Source organism: Enhydra lutris, unplaced genomic scaffold (genome assembly GCF_002288905.1).
Source record: "Enhydra lutris kenyoni isolate GAN:26980312 unplaced genomic scaffold, ASM228890v2 scaffoldscaffold60, whole genome shotgun sequence".
NCBI lineage: Eukaryota > Metazoa > Chordata > Mammalia > Carnivora > Mustelidae > Enhydra > Enhydra lutris.
Window position 1 is genome coordinate 11,042,093 of NW_019154144.1, and position 15,145 is coordinate 11,057,237.

The 15,145-nt window shown below is 34.9% G+C and overlaps 1 protein-coding gene across 1 annotated transcript in view; it reads left to right on the forward strand.

The window, feature by feature from the left end:
* Positions 1-15,145, forward strand: part of LOC111158582 (component of oligomeric golgi complex 6) — a 93,138-nt gene that overhangs the window by 52,423 nt on the left and 25,570 nt on the right. The window contains exon 14 of the mRNA XM_022520704.1: positions 9,868-9,999. Coding sequence (XP_022376412.1) covers positions 9,868-9,999 — 132 coding nt within the window. The remainder of the gene's footprint in view (positions 1-9,867; positions 10,000-15,145) is intronic.

Consider the following 15,145-nt stretch of genomic DNA (forward strand, 5'->3'; position numbering starts at 1 on the left):
ACACAAGTGGTTAAGATGGTTACAAAGGGAAAGAAAGAAGGAAAAAATAATTTTTCTGTATGCCAGATCATATGGAACTTAATAAATACTAGTTACAAGAATGACTCCTTCCTTCATTTTCTGCTAGGCTGTGATCTCTTGCACCCTTTTCATTTACCATGCTTCCTTTGCAAAAATACCCTGATGTCAGCTTTTCAATTTCTCTTTTGTATACCCTGACTGCTGAGCACTGCTGAAGAAAGTCATGTAACCACGGAGACTGGATTCACTAAAATTAACCATTTCCAGCATCATTGAAATCTTCCATAATGGCAGTCCTACATGTCCTTAAGCAGCCACTCCTATTTACCTTTCTTTTACCTATTTCCTCAAATCTGCCATACTTCCTCGTACTTAACTCCTAGCACTTGTTGACATTGGATAATAGGGGTTGAGCAAAAAGTGCTATCATTGTTTTTTATTTGGATTTCAGTAATTCTACTGAGAATGAATATTTAAAATATGATTATTGAATGTTTGCGAATTGCTTGTTCATGTCCTCTGCAATTTTTCTACTAGGTTTGGTCTTACTATTTCCTGTTCTTTATATGTAAAGAATACTAACTGTCATTTTTATTACAAATATTTTCTCCAAGTTATCATTTGCCTTTTAATTTACCTATAGTATTTTCTAACAAATTTACTTTTAATTTTTACGTAGTAAAGTGTCAAGTTTTTTTAATGTATGGTTTCTTCCTTGGGAGTATGTGATACTTAAAAACTCTGGACAATCAGAAAATACACTTAGAATTTAATATATGATAACGTTAGCATCTGGCAATGGGAAAATGTTAGCTTATTTAATAAAATTTTTAGATTCATGTTCTTAGATGTTTTGTGGTTTCATTTTTACATCAAGTTTTTAATCTACCTGAAGTCTATTTTTGTCCATGCTGGGGAGGAAGGATCTTACTTATTTTTCCTGAATGGTTACCCATTTATTGTATTTTATTTTTACTCAAAAAATACTAAGTTCTTCTGTGTTTTATTTCTCTTATAAAGTTAAAATGAGAGTTGCAGGAAAATAAAATGGATAATAAAATAGAAAAATAAAATGGATGACAAGGCATCTTTAAATTAAAGCCTAGAGCAGGATAGGAGATAAACAGGGAAAGAAAGTAATTGTAATTTGAATATTTTAAGTACAAGTTATGTGAGTTTATTACAGTGCATGGGTTTGACTGTTACTGGTTTTTGTTGCCATTATCACTAATTGTGCCCTGAAATGTTTTTCTCAGATATAAATTGGGCTATACTTAGGGATATTTTAATGTTAAGTTGAGATTGGAATATGATACGTTTACAGCTTGCATGTTCCTTACATCTGCAGCCATTTCAGGTTTCGTTCAAGAATGATCTGTCTTTCATTAAATTTTAATGTTCCATATTTTATATTTCTCTTATTCTGCATCTCGTAAATCACTGAACTCTTCTAAAAAGATTCTAGCCTTATAAAGAAAACACTGCTTACTCAGAACGGTCTTCATCAGCAAAGCACCCAAGTAGAAATTTTTGTTAATAAAATTTTAAGTAGATAGTAAAATTGTTGGGAAGGATGGCCTTCAAAATGAAGGCATAGCCAGAAATGAGCTCTTTATATGATTCCTTCTGTGCTTTTAAAAAGACATATCTGGGAACTAATTTTATTCACCAAGAAAAAAAGAAAAGTCAAGGACATCATTTTATTGACAGTTGTACCTTTTCTCTAACAAAGCAGTTTGAAGCACTTAAATATTCAAGTATGTATATTCCCTTCCTTATCAGGCTCTCTTGAAACTTTTGTAACTGCAAACCTAGAAATATCTAAAGGTAATATAGACTTCCTCGGCTTATGATAGGTTTATGTCCCCAAAGTATTATAAGTTGAAAATGCATTTAATACACCTAACCTACAGAACATCGTAGCTTGGCCTAACCTGTCTTAAACATGTGCAGAACATCTGTATTGGCCGGCAGTTGGGCAAAATCATCCAACACAAAACCTATTTCATAATGAAAGTATGAAATATCTCATGCACTTTATTGACTGTTGTACTGAAAGTGAAAAACAGAATGGTTGTAAGGGTACAGAATGGTTATCAGGGTTTCCCCTTGCGGTTGTGTGGCTGCCTGGGAGCTGCAGCTTGCCGCTCCTGCCCAGCATCGGGGTCAGAATTGCACTCCCATCTTGCTAGTCTGGGGGAAAAAAAAACAAAATTCAAAATTTGAAGTGCAGTTTCTGCCAAATGTGCATTGCTTTTACCCCATTGCAAGGTCAAAAAATTCTAAGTTGAACCATCATTAGTCAGGAACTGCCTGTATCTATCATTGCTGCAAAATCCACAATGCCATATCAATTTAAGCTAGACAGACATTTGTTATATTCACTAGTTTGCTACATTCTCTATAGTGATAGGACAATTCTGATTTAAAAGTATATGAGATGTCATAAATGAAACCCAAGTCAGAGGCACCTGGGTGACTCAGCCAGTTAAGTATCCAGCTGTTGGTTTTGGGTCAGGTCATGATCTCAGGGTCCTGGATCTAGCCTAACTCCTGACTCAGCTGGAGTCGGCTTCCCCCTCTCCCTCCTGGGCTGCCCCTCCCTGCACTCACTGGTGTGTGCCCGGGCACCCTCTCTCTCTCTGTCAAATAAATAAACCTTTAAAAAAAAAAAATGAAACCCAAATCAAATTAATAGGGTTAATTTACCTACCTGTGGAGGGGTTGGGAACTGAATGGTCCTTTAAATAAATTCTTACTTAAATTCTAGTATTTAGTTAGTGTTTGGAATCTTCTTTTACTGTTCAAAGTGTAGTATATGGACCAGCAGGTTAGAAATCACTGTTCTTAGACATTCAGAAATCTTAGGCATGCTAGATCTACTGAATCTTCTTAGACGTTCAGAAATCTTAGGCATGCTAGATCTACTGAATCAGAATATGCATTTTAACAAGATTCCCTGCTCATTCATATGCATGTTAAAGTATGAGAAATGCTGTTCTAGATGAATAGTTTGAGTTTTACGTTATTTCTTACAGAATGTTCCATTGGGAAAGACAAAAACAGTATTTTCAGCTAAAATGCTTTTTAAATTTTAAATAAAGTTATGTGAAATAAAATGTTGTCATTATTTGAAGTTATTTCAAACAAATGTTAGTTTGCATTTTAAGATTCATTGTGGATATTTTTAGCGACTTAAAAACGTTAATTCCTTAAGTAAAAACATAAAACAGGAGGAAGTGTTTGGAGGTGATGGATCTGTTTTATGGCATAGAATTTGGTGATGGTTTCATGGTTACGGATCTCCAAGCTCATCAAATTATATACATTAAATAAGTACACCTGTTTGTTATGTCATCATACCTCTATAAAGTGATTTAAAAAACAGTTCTGTTTATTGTCAGTTGCTAGAACATACATGTACATAGATAGGACAAAAGGAGTCTATATATAAGATGAAGAAATGAGTTTAAAAATAGGTTTTTTGTTTTGTTTTGTTTTGTTTTTTGGTTTGCTAGTTTTGTTTCTATTTTTGAAAGAGGATGGATGAGTGGCTTTCTAAGAAACTACAGAACAGAAAATTAGAAGACCTTAAATGGAAAAGTATTTGGAAGAATAGAACTAAAGTTAACAGTGGAATGGGAATGATGTCCTAACAGCTTTTCGAATTTTTTACCGTGCAGCCTTTTCATTTTCTTCTAAAACAGAGCACCTGTCTATACAAAGGATGAAAAGTGTCATGGTGAACAGTCACAGGAGGAATAACTGTTTAGTTTATAGCGCTGTATATTTTTTAAAAAGAGAGGTTCTAACATATGGAATGTGAATTTTCAGACTAAATGTTTTTAAATGTGAATTTTTTATAGTTCAGCTTTATCACTTGGAAAATGTACATAAATTTATGAATGTGTACTTCCTAAAGCACTTTTGTACATTAATAAGTATTAATGGTAACTTTATTTATGAATTTTGGATATTTTTATAAGACATTGTTGATTCTCAGTGTTTACATAATATAAACAAAAACATCAAATAAACTTTTGAAGTGGAGACATAACTGACAGTACACAAATCTTAAGTGTACAGTTAGTTGAATTTTTTATTTGTATATGCTCATTAATCTCCACCCAGATCAAGACATAAAACATATCCAGCACCTCAGAAGGCTTCTTTATGCCTTTTCTCAGTACTGACTTCTATTTCCTATTTTTGTGTGCTATTGAAATTCACATAAATAGATTGATACAGTTGAACTTTTTTGGATCTGACTCTTTTCATTTAACGTATCTGTAAAATTTATCCATGTTGTCTACGGTAGTTCATCTTTAAATTATTATGTAATAATTCAATTGTATAAATACACCACAGTATATTGATAGATACTTGGATTGTTTCCAGTTGGTAGGTATTGTCAATAAGGATCCTATGAATATTGTTGTCCATGTCTTTTGATGGATATAAGTTTTCTTTCTCTCGTGTGTATATACAGGAATGGACTATCTGGGTGTTGGAATTGATAGCTTTAGTAGGTACTGCCACTCATTTTTTTAAAGTGCTTGCATCAATTTACTCCACCAGAAATGTGTGAGAGTTTCAGTTGTTCCACATCCTGTTCAGTACTCGATATGGCTAATCTTTTTAATCTTAGCCATTATGGAAGTTGTGTGGTGGTGTTTCATTTGTGATTTGTACTTTTCTGAAGACCAGTGATGTTGAGCAGTTTTTCATATGTTTATTGGTTGCTGTATTGCCCTTTTGCGAAGTGTCTTTTGAAGTCTGTTACCAATTTTTCTATTGGATTATCTGTATTTTTCTTACTGATTTGGGGGGGGGTTAAAAAATGTATTCTGGATTCAAATCAGCATTACAAATATTTTCTCCCAATTTTGACCTGTCTTTTTACTCTCTTGATGGTGTGTTTTGATGACCATAAGGTCTTCATTTTAATTTTGTCCTATATCCTAACTTTTATTCATTTAATCTTTTCCTGCCCCTACGTCATTAAGTTATCCTTATGTGTATTTTCTAAGAAGCTTGGTGCTTTAGCTTCTACATTTAGGTCTTTGGTCCATCTCAAATTAATTTTTGAGTATGCTGTAAGGTAGGGGTCAAGGTTAAAATCTTTCCCATTTGAATATCTAGTAGATCAAGCACTATTTATCATAAAGTCAATCCTTTCCCACTGAATTGCAGTGGAAATGTTGTCAGAAATCACAAGACCATATATGTGTGGATTTGTTTTATAAATGTTTATTCTACTCCCATTGGTTTATTTGTCTGTCCTTGCACCAATACCACACTATCTCGTATAAAATTTAACCATTAGAAATACATTTCACTTAAATGAAATTAAATTGAAGCGAAAGGAGGGTATTAATTAGATATTTTTCTTCTTTCAATTTTCTGACCATTATTTTTTACTACATTATTAGTAAAATTGTAAATCGTGTTTATGCGACAACTGCCGTAATTTTCACTTTGCCTTTGAAGTGTGATTCTGAGCTATTGCTAATCTGATAGATGTGTGTAAAAGTGCTTCATAGAATGTCAGTTTATTGAATGAAGTGAGTTCAAGTAGCACTTGTATCATTTATCATCAACTCTGCTAACAGAAGCATGACTTTTGTTTTAAATTTGCACAGCTTTTAAAGACCTTAATTCAAGAGGGTAAAAAGTTTCTCATCAGCTCTTATTGGTGCATAAGATTTCTGTCATTGGCCTTCTGTTTTGATTGGCAACTGACAAACTGAATTTTTGAAAGATACTCTGTAAGGTTTTTTTGTTGTTATTTCCAAATGATACTATACTATAGTTTATAACTTAGAAGAAGAAATTGCACATTAAAAATTAGGGTCTTAATCATACAGTGTATATAGCTATACTGAAGCATCCCTGGAGGATTTGTTAAATTCTTGATTATTATTATTATTATTTTTTTTTGTGGAAGGTTTTGGGAAACTGAGATACACACACACACATTTCCTCTGGTTTATATAGCTGCCTATTCCTGTATTAAAGCTGTTAGAGTGCTGGCAAATCTTACTGATTTATACTTATCTAAAGATTCCCCTGACTCATTTTTTATATGACTAGCTTCTGTGCATTTTATATTACTTATGTATATGCATACATGTATATATAATACCTGTATATTCTAATTTAATTTCTAAAATTATAAGCACACTTATTTTATTAAACAAATATTTAAAACATTGGAAATACGAAGAACAAAATAATAGTCATCAATCCCTGTTATCCTGAATTAATTGCTGTTAATGGGTTGACATGTTTCATTCAGTTTGGGTGATAGATGGATCTATTATTTTTGTAAAATTGATATGCATAAACTCATTATAAGGATTCAGCCCATGCAGAAAAACACAAAGATGAAAGTTTTTAAAAATTCCTTCATTTAGAAATAATATTAAGTAACCATCATTACCATCAGTTTTTTTTATTTTTTAAGATTTTATTTATTTATTTGACAGAGAGAGAGAGCGTGCACATGGAGGGGTACTGGTAGAGGGAGAAGCAGGCTCCTCACTGAGCAGGCAGGCGGATGTGGGACTCTATCCAGCACCGTGGGATCATGACCTGAGCTGAAGGCACATGCTTAACAAATTGAGCCACCCAGGCGCCCCTCATTGCCATCCGTTTAACAACATTTTAGATATCTTTTTTAATTGGGTGAATGAATAGAAAATACTTTTGTAAAGATGACTTCATATTCTAGAGTCTTTCAATTTGAATTTGAATTTAATACAAAGAAGGAAACAATTGAAAGAGGTGTGAAACTTGAAATAAATATTTTCCATGGGAGATACTTTTTCTTCAATTTTGGCTTCAGCCTTGGCTTCATGTATTTTGGGGCTCTGTTATATGCATAGGTTTTTAATTGTCATGTCTTCTTAATAATAAACATAAAATATCCTTCTTTGTAGCAGTTTTTGTTTGAAGACTTTATTTTGTCTGAAATTAGTATAGCTACTGTAGCTCTCTTTTGGTTTTTGTATGCAAGGTTTATCATTTCCCGTCCTTTGACTTTCAGCCTTTTTGTGTCTTTAAATCAAAAGTTTTCTTGAAGACAACATATAGAAGGTTGGATCATTCTTTTTAAAAAATCCATTGCCAATCTGCTTTTTGGATGGCATGTTTAATAAATTTACATTTAACTTAATTGCTGATAAGATAGTGCCATTTTGCTATTCTTGTATATCTTAACTGTTTTTGTTCCTCTGTTCCTCTGTAACTGCCTTTTTTTGTGTTAATACTTTCTGGTATGCTACTTTAATTCCCTCTAGTAATTTAAATAATTACTATTTATTTAAATAAACGTGTGTGAGGGTGGTGAGTGTAGTTAGTTAGTTTCTTAGTGGTGCCCTGGGAATTACAATTAACATCTTAAGTTGTAGCAGTTCAGATTAATACCAACTTACCTTCAATAGCATGTTAAACTTTACTCCTACATAGCCCAGTTTTCCTTTTCCTTTACACTGTTATTGTTACAAATTACATCTTTTAACATTGTGTGCTCAGTAATATGGAATTATAATTATTGCTTCATGCAGTTGTCTTTTAAATCAGGGAAAAAATAATTACAAATGCAAAGTACATTAATACTGTCTTGTATTTACCTATGTCAGAACCTTTACTGCTGTTCTTTATTTCTTCATAAGAGTTTAAGTTACTGTCTAGTGTCCCGTGCTTTAGCCTGAAGGATTTCCCATATTTCTTGTGGAACAGGTTTGTTAGTGAACAGTTTTTGTTTTTGATTATTGAGAATGTCAGTTTCTCCTTCATTCTTGAAGGATAGTTTTACTGCATATAGAAATCTTTTGTTGACAGTCTTTCTTTCAGCCCTTGAATATGCCATCCAGTGGCTTTTAGTCTCCATGTTTTCTGATGAGAAATCAGATATTAATCTTAGATTCCTTTGTCATAATCAGTTACTTCTCTCTTCTACTTTCAAATTCTCTGTCTTTTGACAGTTTGATTGTGATGTGTCTTAGTGTGGATCTATTTAACTTTATTCTGTTTGGAGTTTGTGAATTTCTTAAATGTTTAAATTAATGTTTTGTTTTAATCACATCTGTGAAGTCTTTGTCATTATTTCTTCAGATGTTCTTCCTGCCTTCCCCTCTTAGAACTTCTAAGATCCCTATGTACTTAGGTTGCTGGTGTTCCATAGGTATCTGAAACTGTGAATTTTCTTTCATTTTTTGTCTTCTGATTCCACAGACTGGATAACTTTAATTGATCTATCTTCAAGTTCACTGATCATTTATTCTGCCTACTCAGATGTGCCATTGAATCCCTATAGTGAATTTTTCATTTTAGTAATTTTCAACTACAAAATTTCTATTTGGTTATTTTTTTAAAACTCATTTCTACCTTTTGATGTTCTCTATTTGATGAGACATTGTTCTCGAACTTTAGTTCATTAACATGGTTTCCTTTAGTTTTTTTGACCATATTTAAAATAGCTGATTTAAAGTTTTTGAGTAGTAACTCCAGGATTTGGGCTTCCTTGGGGAAAGTTCCTATTGACTTTTTTTTCTGTGCACAAACCATATTTTTTTGTTTCTTTGCATGTCTTATATTTTTTGGTTTTGTTGCTTTTATGAAGGAGGGGAGATTTTCAGAGGTCCATACTTCACCATTCCTGCTGATGTCACCTATATATTAACTTTTCTATATAAAACATTCTTAATATAAATCCAGATATTTAAAAATTCTTACACCTTTCTGTCTGACACAAGGCTTTTCCATGGACTTCTGAGATTTTACAAATTAAACAAAATCTGTCTAGGGGTGCCTGGGTAGTTTAGTGGGTTAAGCCTCTGCCTTCAGCTCAGGTCATGATTTCACAGTCCTGGGATCGAGCCCTGCATTGGGCTCTCTGCTGAGCAGGGACCCTGCTCCCCTCTCTCTCTCTACATACTTGTAATCCCTCTCTCTCTGTGTCAAATAAATAAATAAAATCTTTTAAAAATATCTGTCTATATTAGTATTGTAAGTACTCAGAAAAATGTGTTTCAAAAAATTCAGAGAGATGTCTTCTTGGATATCGTGAGTTGGCAAGTAGGGGTAGTGAACTTGGCATACCTTTCACTAAGTGTCTGGTTCTCTACCACTATTTTAGATGCAACAATCCTACTTAGTCCTTACAGAATCTCTCTGATGCTCTGAGAAGTTAAAGAGCTTACCCGGGACCACACAACTAGTAAATGGTAATCTAAAATATAAAACTAATCTTTAACTTGTGTACTTAAGATTTTGGTGGCAGTGTTACACTGTATAGAATACAGTGTGTACTGTGTTTTTGTGAAGTGTGTAGCCCATTGGCCAATGCCCTGAAAAATTCCCCATGGTGCTTATTGAAAGGAAGATTCCTCGGCCACAAACCTATGCATACTGAACCAAAATCCCTGAGATTTGGGCCAAGGGTGGATGATGATTCTCAGTTATGTTACTGTTGGGGGAGTGCTGGTTTCTGGATTGCCTTTTTCTTATGACTTGGACTAAAAAAACAGTAGGCCATTTCAAGTTTGTATAAAAATATAATTCTACAGTTCAAAGACCAGTAAGTTTTCTTATAACTTTTTGAATTTTAGAAGTACAAATTCTGCACTGCTGTAATAAGACTATATTCTGTAATAATACAACAGAAAACTTTTGTGTCACTTCCTATGCTTATTAGTATAAGCTATGGATAAATTAAAGATTTTGTAATATGTCAAAGCTTTACATCTTTTATATGTATTATTTAACTATGAGTTGCATTTATTCATGCATTAAATTTCAGCGGAAAAATAAAAGCAGTGGATGAACTACCCTTTATTTTAGGTTGAACTCCCACCACCTGATCTTGGACCAAGTTCGGCATTAAATCAGACACTCACATTGTTGCGTGAAGTTTTGGCCTCTCACGATTCTTCAGTTGTACCATTAGATGCCCGTCAAGCTGACTTTGTGCAAGTATGTTATAAGTCATTTTTAATAATTACTTATTGCTCGTCTATTACACTTTCTGTTGAAATTCTGGCATTTTATAACCCATACATTTTAACAGTCCTTCTCATTGATTCTTCCTTCAAATATTGAACCAGGTCTCTTTATTTTATTTTTTTTTTAGCATTTTTTTTTTAATTTTATTTTTTATAAACATAAAATATATTTTTATCCCCAGGGGTACAGGTCTGTGAATCGCCAGGTTTACACACTTCACAGCACTCACCATAGCACATACCCTCCCCAATGTCCATAACCCCACCCCCCCCAATACCCCTCCCCCCATCAACCCTCAGTTTGTTTTGTGAGATTAAGAGTCACTTATGGTTTGTCTCCCTCCCAATCCCACCTTGTTTCATTTACTCTTCTCCTGCCCCCTTAACCCCCCATGTTGCATCTCCTCTCCCTCATATCAGGGAGATCATATGATAGTTGTCTTTCTCCGATTGACTTATTTCGCTAAGCATGATACCCTCTAGTTCCATCCACGTCGTCGCAAATGGCAAGATTTCATTTCTTTTGATGGCTGCATAGTATTCCATTGTGTATATATACTACATCTTCTTTATCCATTCGTCTGTTGATGGACATCTAGGTTCTTTCCATAGTTTGGCTATTGTAGACATTGCTGCTATAAACATTCAGGTGCACGTGCCCCTTTGGATCACTACGTTTGTATCTTTAGGGTAAATACCCAGTAGTGCAATTGCTGGGTCATAGGGTAGTTCTATTTTCAACATTTTGAGGAACCTCCATGCTGTTTTCCAGAGTGGTTGCACCAGCTTGCATTCCCACCAACAGTGTAGGAGGGTTCCCCTCTCTCCGCATCCTCGCCAGCATCTGTCATTTCCTGACTTGTTAATTTTAGCCATTCTGACTGGTGTGAGGTGATATCTCATTGTGGTTTTGATTTGTATTTCCCTGATGCCGAGTGATATGGAGCACTTTTTCATGTGTCTGTTGGCCATCTGGATGTCTTCTTTGCAGAAATGTCTGTTCATGTCCTGTGCCCATTTCTTGATTGGATTATTTGTTCTTTGGGTGTTGAGTTTGCTAAGTTCTTTATAGATTTTGGACACTAGCCCTTTATCTGATATGTCGTTTGCAAATATCTTCTCCCATTCTGTCAGTTGTCTTTTGGTTTTGTTAACTGTTTCCTTTGCTGTGCAAAAGCTTTTGATCTTGATAAAATCCCAATAGTTCATTTTTGCCCTTGCTTCCCTTGCCTTTGGCGATGTTCCTAGGAAGATGTTGCTGCGGCTGAGGTCGAAGAGGTTGCTGCCTGTGTTCTCCTCAAGGATTTTGATGGATTCCTTTCTCACATTGAGATCCTTCATCCATTTTGAGTCTATTTTCGTGTGTGGTGTAAGGAAATGCTCCAATTTAATTTTTCTGCAGGTGGCTGTCCAATTTTCCCAACACCATTTGTTGAAGAGGCTGTCTTTTTTCCATTGGACATTCTTTCCTGCTTTGTCGAAGATTAGTTGACCATAGAGTTGAGGGTCTATTTCTGGGCTCTCTATTCTGTTCTATTGATCTATGTGTCTGTTTTTGTGCCAGTACCATGCTGTCTTGATGATGACAGCTTTGTAATAGAGCTTGAAGTCCGGAATTGTGATGCCACCAACTTTGGCTTTCTTTTTCAATATTCCTTTGGCTATTCGAGGTCTTTTCTGGTTCCATATAAATTTTAGGATTATTTGTTCCATTTCTTTGAAAAAAATGGATGGTACTTTGATAGGAATTGCATTAAATGTGTAGATTGCTTTAGGTAGCATAGACATTTTCACAATATTTATTCTTCCAATCCAGGAGCATGGAACATTTTTCCATTTCTTTGTGTCTTCCTCAATTTCTTTCATGAGTACTTTATAGTTTCCTGTGTATAGATTCTTAGTCTCTTTGGTTAGGTTTATTCCTAGGTATCTTACAGTTTTGGGTGCAATTGTAAATGGGATTGACTCCTTAATTTCTCTTTCTTCTGTCTTGTTGTTGGTGTAGAGAAATGCAACTGATTTCTATGCATTGATTTTATATCCTGACAGTTTACTGAATTCCTGTATAAGTTCTGGCAGTTTTGGAGTGGAGTCTTTTGGGTTTTCCACATATAGTATCATATCATCTGTGAAGAGTGATAGTTTGACTTCTTCTTTGCCGATTTGGATGCCTTTAGTTTCCTTTTGTTGTCTGATTGCTGAGGCTAGGACTTCTAGTACTATGTTGAATAGCAGTGGTGATAACGGACATCCCTGCTGTGTTCCTGACCTTAGCGGAAAAGCTTTCAGTTTTTCTCCATTGAGAATGATATTTGCAGTGGGTTTTTCATAGATGGCTTTGATAATATTGAGGTATGTGCCCTCTATCCCTACACTTTGAAGAGTTTTGATCAGGAAGGGATGCTGTACTTTGTCAACTGCTTTTTCAGCATCTATGGAGAGTATCATATGGTTCTTGTTCTTTCTTTTATTAATGTGTTGATTTGCGGATGTTGAACCAACCTTGCAGCCCTGGAATAAATCCCACTTGGTGATGGTGAATAATCCTTTTAATGTACTGTTGAATCTATTGGCTAGTATTTTGGCGAGAATTTTTGCATCTGTGTTCATCAGGATATTGGTCTGTAGTTCTCTTTTTTGATGGGATCCTTGTCTGGTTTTGGGATCAAGGTGATGCTGGCCTCATAAAATGAGTTTGGAAGTTTTCCTTCCATTTCTATTTTTTGGAACAGTCTCAGGAGAATAGGAATTAGTTCTTCTTTAAATGTTTGGTAGAATTCCCCCGGGAAGCCATCTGGCCCTGGGCTTTTGTTTGTTTGGAGATTTTTGATGACTGTTTCAATCTCCTTACTGGTTATGGGTCTGTTCAGGCTTTCTATTTCTTCCTGGTTCAGTTGTGGTAGTTTATATGTCTCTAGGAATGCATCCATTTCTTCCAGATTGTGAAATTTGTTGGCGTAGAGTTGCTCATAGTATGTTCTTATAATTGTCTGTATTTCTTTGGTGTTCGTTGTGATCTCTCCTCTTTCATTCATGATTTTATTTATTTGGGTCCTTTCTCTTTTCTTTTTGATAAGTCTGGCCAGGGGTTTATCGATCTTATTAATTCTTTCAAAGAACCAGCTCCTAGTTTCGTTGATTTGTTCTATTGTTTTTTTGGTTTCTATTTCATTGATTTCTGCTCTGATCTTTATGATTTCTCTTCTCCTGCTGGGTTTAGGGTTTCTTTCTTGTTTTTTCTCCAGCTCCTTTAGGTGTAGGGTTAGGTTGTGTACCTGAGACCTTTCTTGTTTCTTGAGAAAGGCTTGTACCGCTATATATTTTCCTCTCAGGACTGCCTTTGTTGTGTCCCACAGATTCTGAACCGTTGTGTTTTCATTATCATTTGTTTCCATGAATTTTTTCAACTCTTCTTTAATTTCCTGGTTGACCCATTCATTCTTTAGAAGGATGCTGTTTAGTTTCCATGTATTTGGGTTCTTTCCAAATTTCCTCTTGTGATTGAGTTCTAGCTTCAGAGCATTGTGGTCTGAAAATACACAGGGAATGATCCCAATCTTTTGATAATGGTTGAGACCTGATTTAGGACCAAGAATGTGATCTATTCTGGAGAATGTTCCATGTGCACTAGAGAAGAATGTGTATTCTGTTGCTTTGGGATGAAATGTTCTGAATATATTTGTGATGTCCATCTGGTCCAGTGTGTCATTTAAGGCCTTTATTTCCTTGTTGATCTTTTGCTTGGATGATCTGTCCATTTCAGTGAAGGGAGTGTTAAAGTCCCCTACTATTATTGTATTATTGTCGATGTGTTTCTTTGATTTTGTTATTAATTGGTTTATATAGTTGGCTGCTCCCACGTTAGGGGCATAGATATTTAAAATTGTTAGATCTTCTTCTTGGACAATTCCTTTGAGTATGATATAGTGTCCTTCCTCATCTCTTATTATAGTCTTTGGCTTAAAATCTAATTGATCTGATATAAGGATTGCCACTCCTGCTTTCTTTTGATGTCCATTAGCATGGTAAATTCTTTTCCACTCCCTCACTTTAAATCTGGAGGTGTCTTCGGGTTTAAGATGAGTTTCTTGTAGGCAACATATAGATGGGTTTTGTTTTTTTATCCATTCTGATACATTGGGGCATTTAGCCCATTAACATTCAGGTTAAGTATTGAGAGATATGAATTTAGTGCCATTGTATTGCCTGTAAGGTGACTGTTATTGTATATTGTCTCTGTTTCTTTCTGATCTACTACTTTTAGGATCTCTCTTTGCTTAGAGGACCCCTTTCAATATTTCCTGTAGAGCTGGTTTGGTATTTGCAAATTCTTTCAGTTTTTGTTTGTCCTGGAAGCTTTTAATTTCTCCTTCTATTTTCAATGATAGCCTAGCTGGATATAGTATTCTTGGCTGCATGTTTTTCTCGTTTAGTGCTCTGAATATATCATGCCAGCTCTTTCTGGCCTGCCAGGTATCTGTGGATAAGTCTGCTACCAATCTAATATTTTTACCATTGTATGTTACAGACTTCTTTTCCCGGGCTGCTTTCAGGATCTTCTCTTTGTCACTAAGACTTGTAAATTTTACTATTAGGTGACGGGGTGTGGACCTATTCTTATTGATTTTGAGGGGGGTTCTCTGAACCTCCTGGATTTTGATGCTTGTTCCCTTTGCCATATTGGGGAAATTCTCTCCAATAATTCTCTCTAATATACCTTCTGCTCCCCTCTCTGTTTCCTCTTCTTCTGGAATCCCAATTATTCTAATGTTGTTACGTCTTATGGTGTCACTTATCTCTCGAATTCTCCCCTCATGGTCCAGTAGCTGTTTGTCCCTCTTTTGCTCAGCTTCTTTATTCTCTGTCATTTGGTCTTCTATATCGCTAATTCTTTCTTCTGCCTCATTTATCCTAGCAGTGAGAGCCTCCATTTTTGATTGCACCTCATTAATAGCTTTTTTTTAAATTTCAACTTGGTTAGATTTTAATTCTTTTATTTCTCCAGAAAGGGCTTTTATATCTCCTGAGAGGGTTTCTCTCATATCTTCCATGCCTTTTTCGAGCCCGGCTAGAACCTTGAGAATCGTCATTCTGAACTCTAGATCTGACATATTACC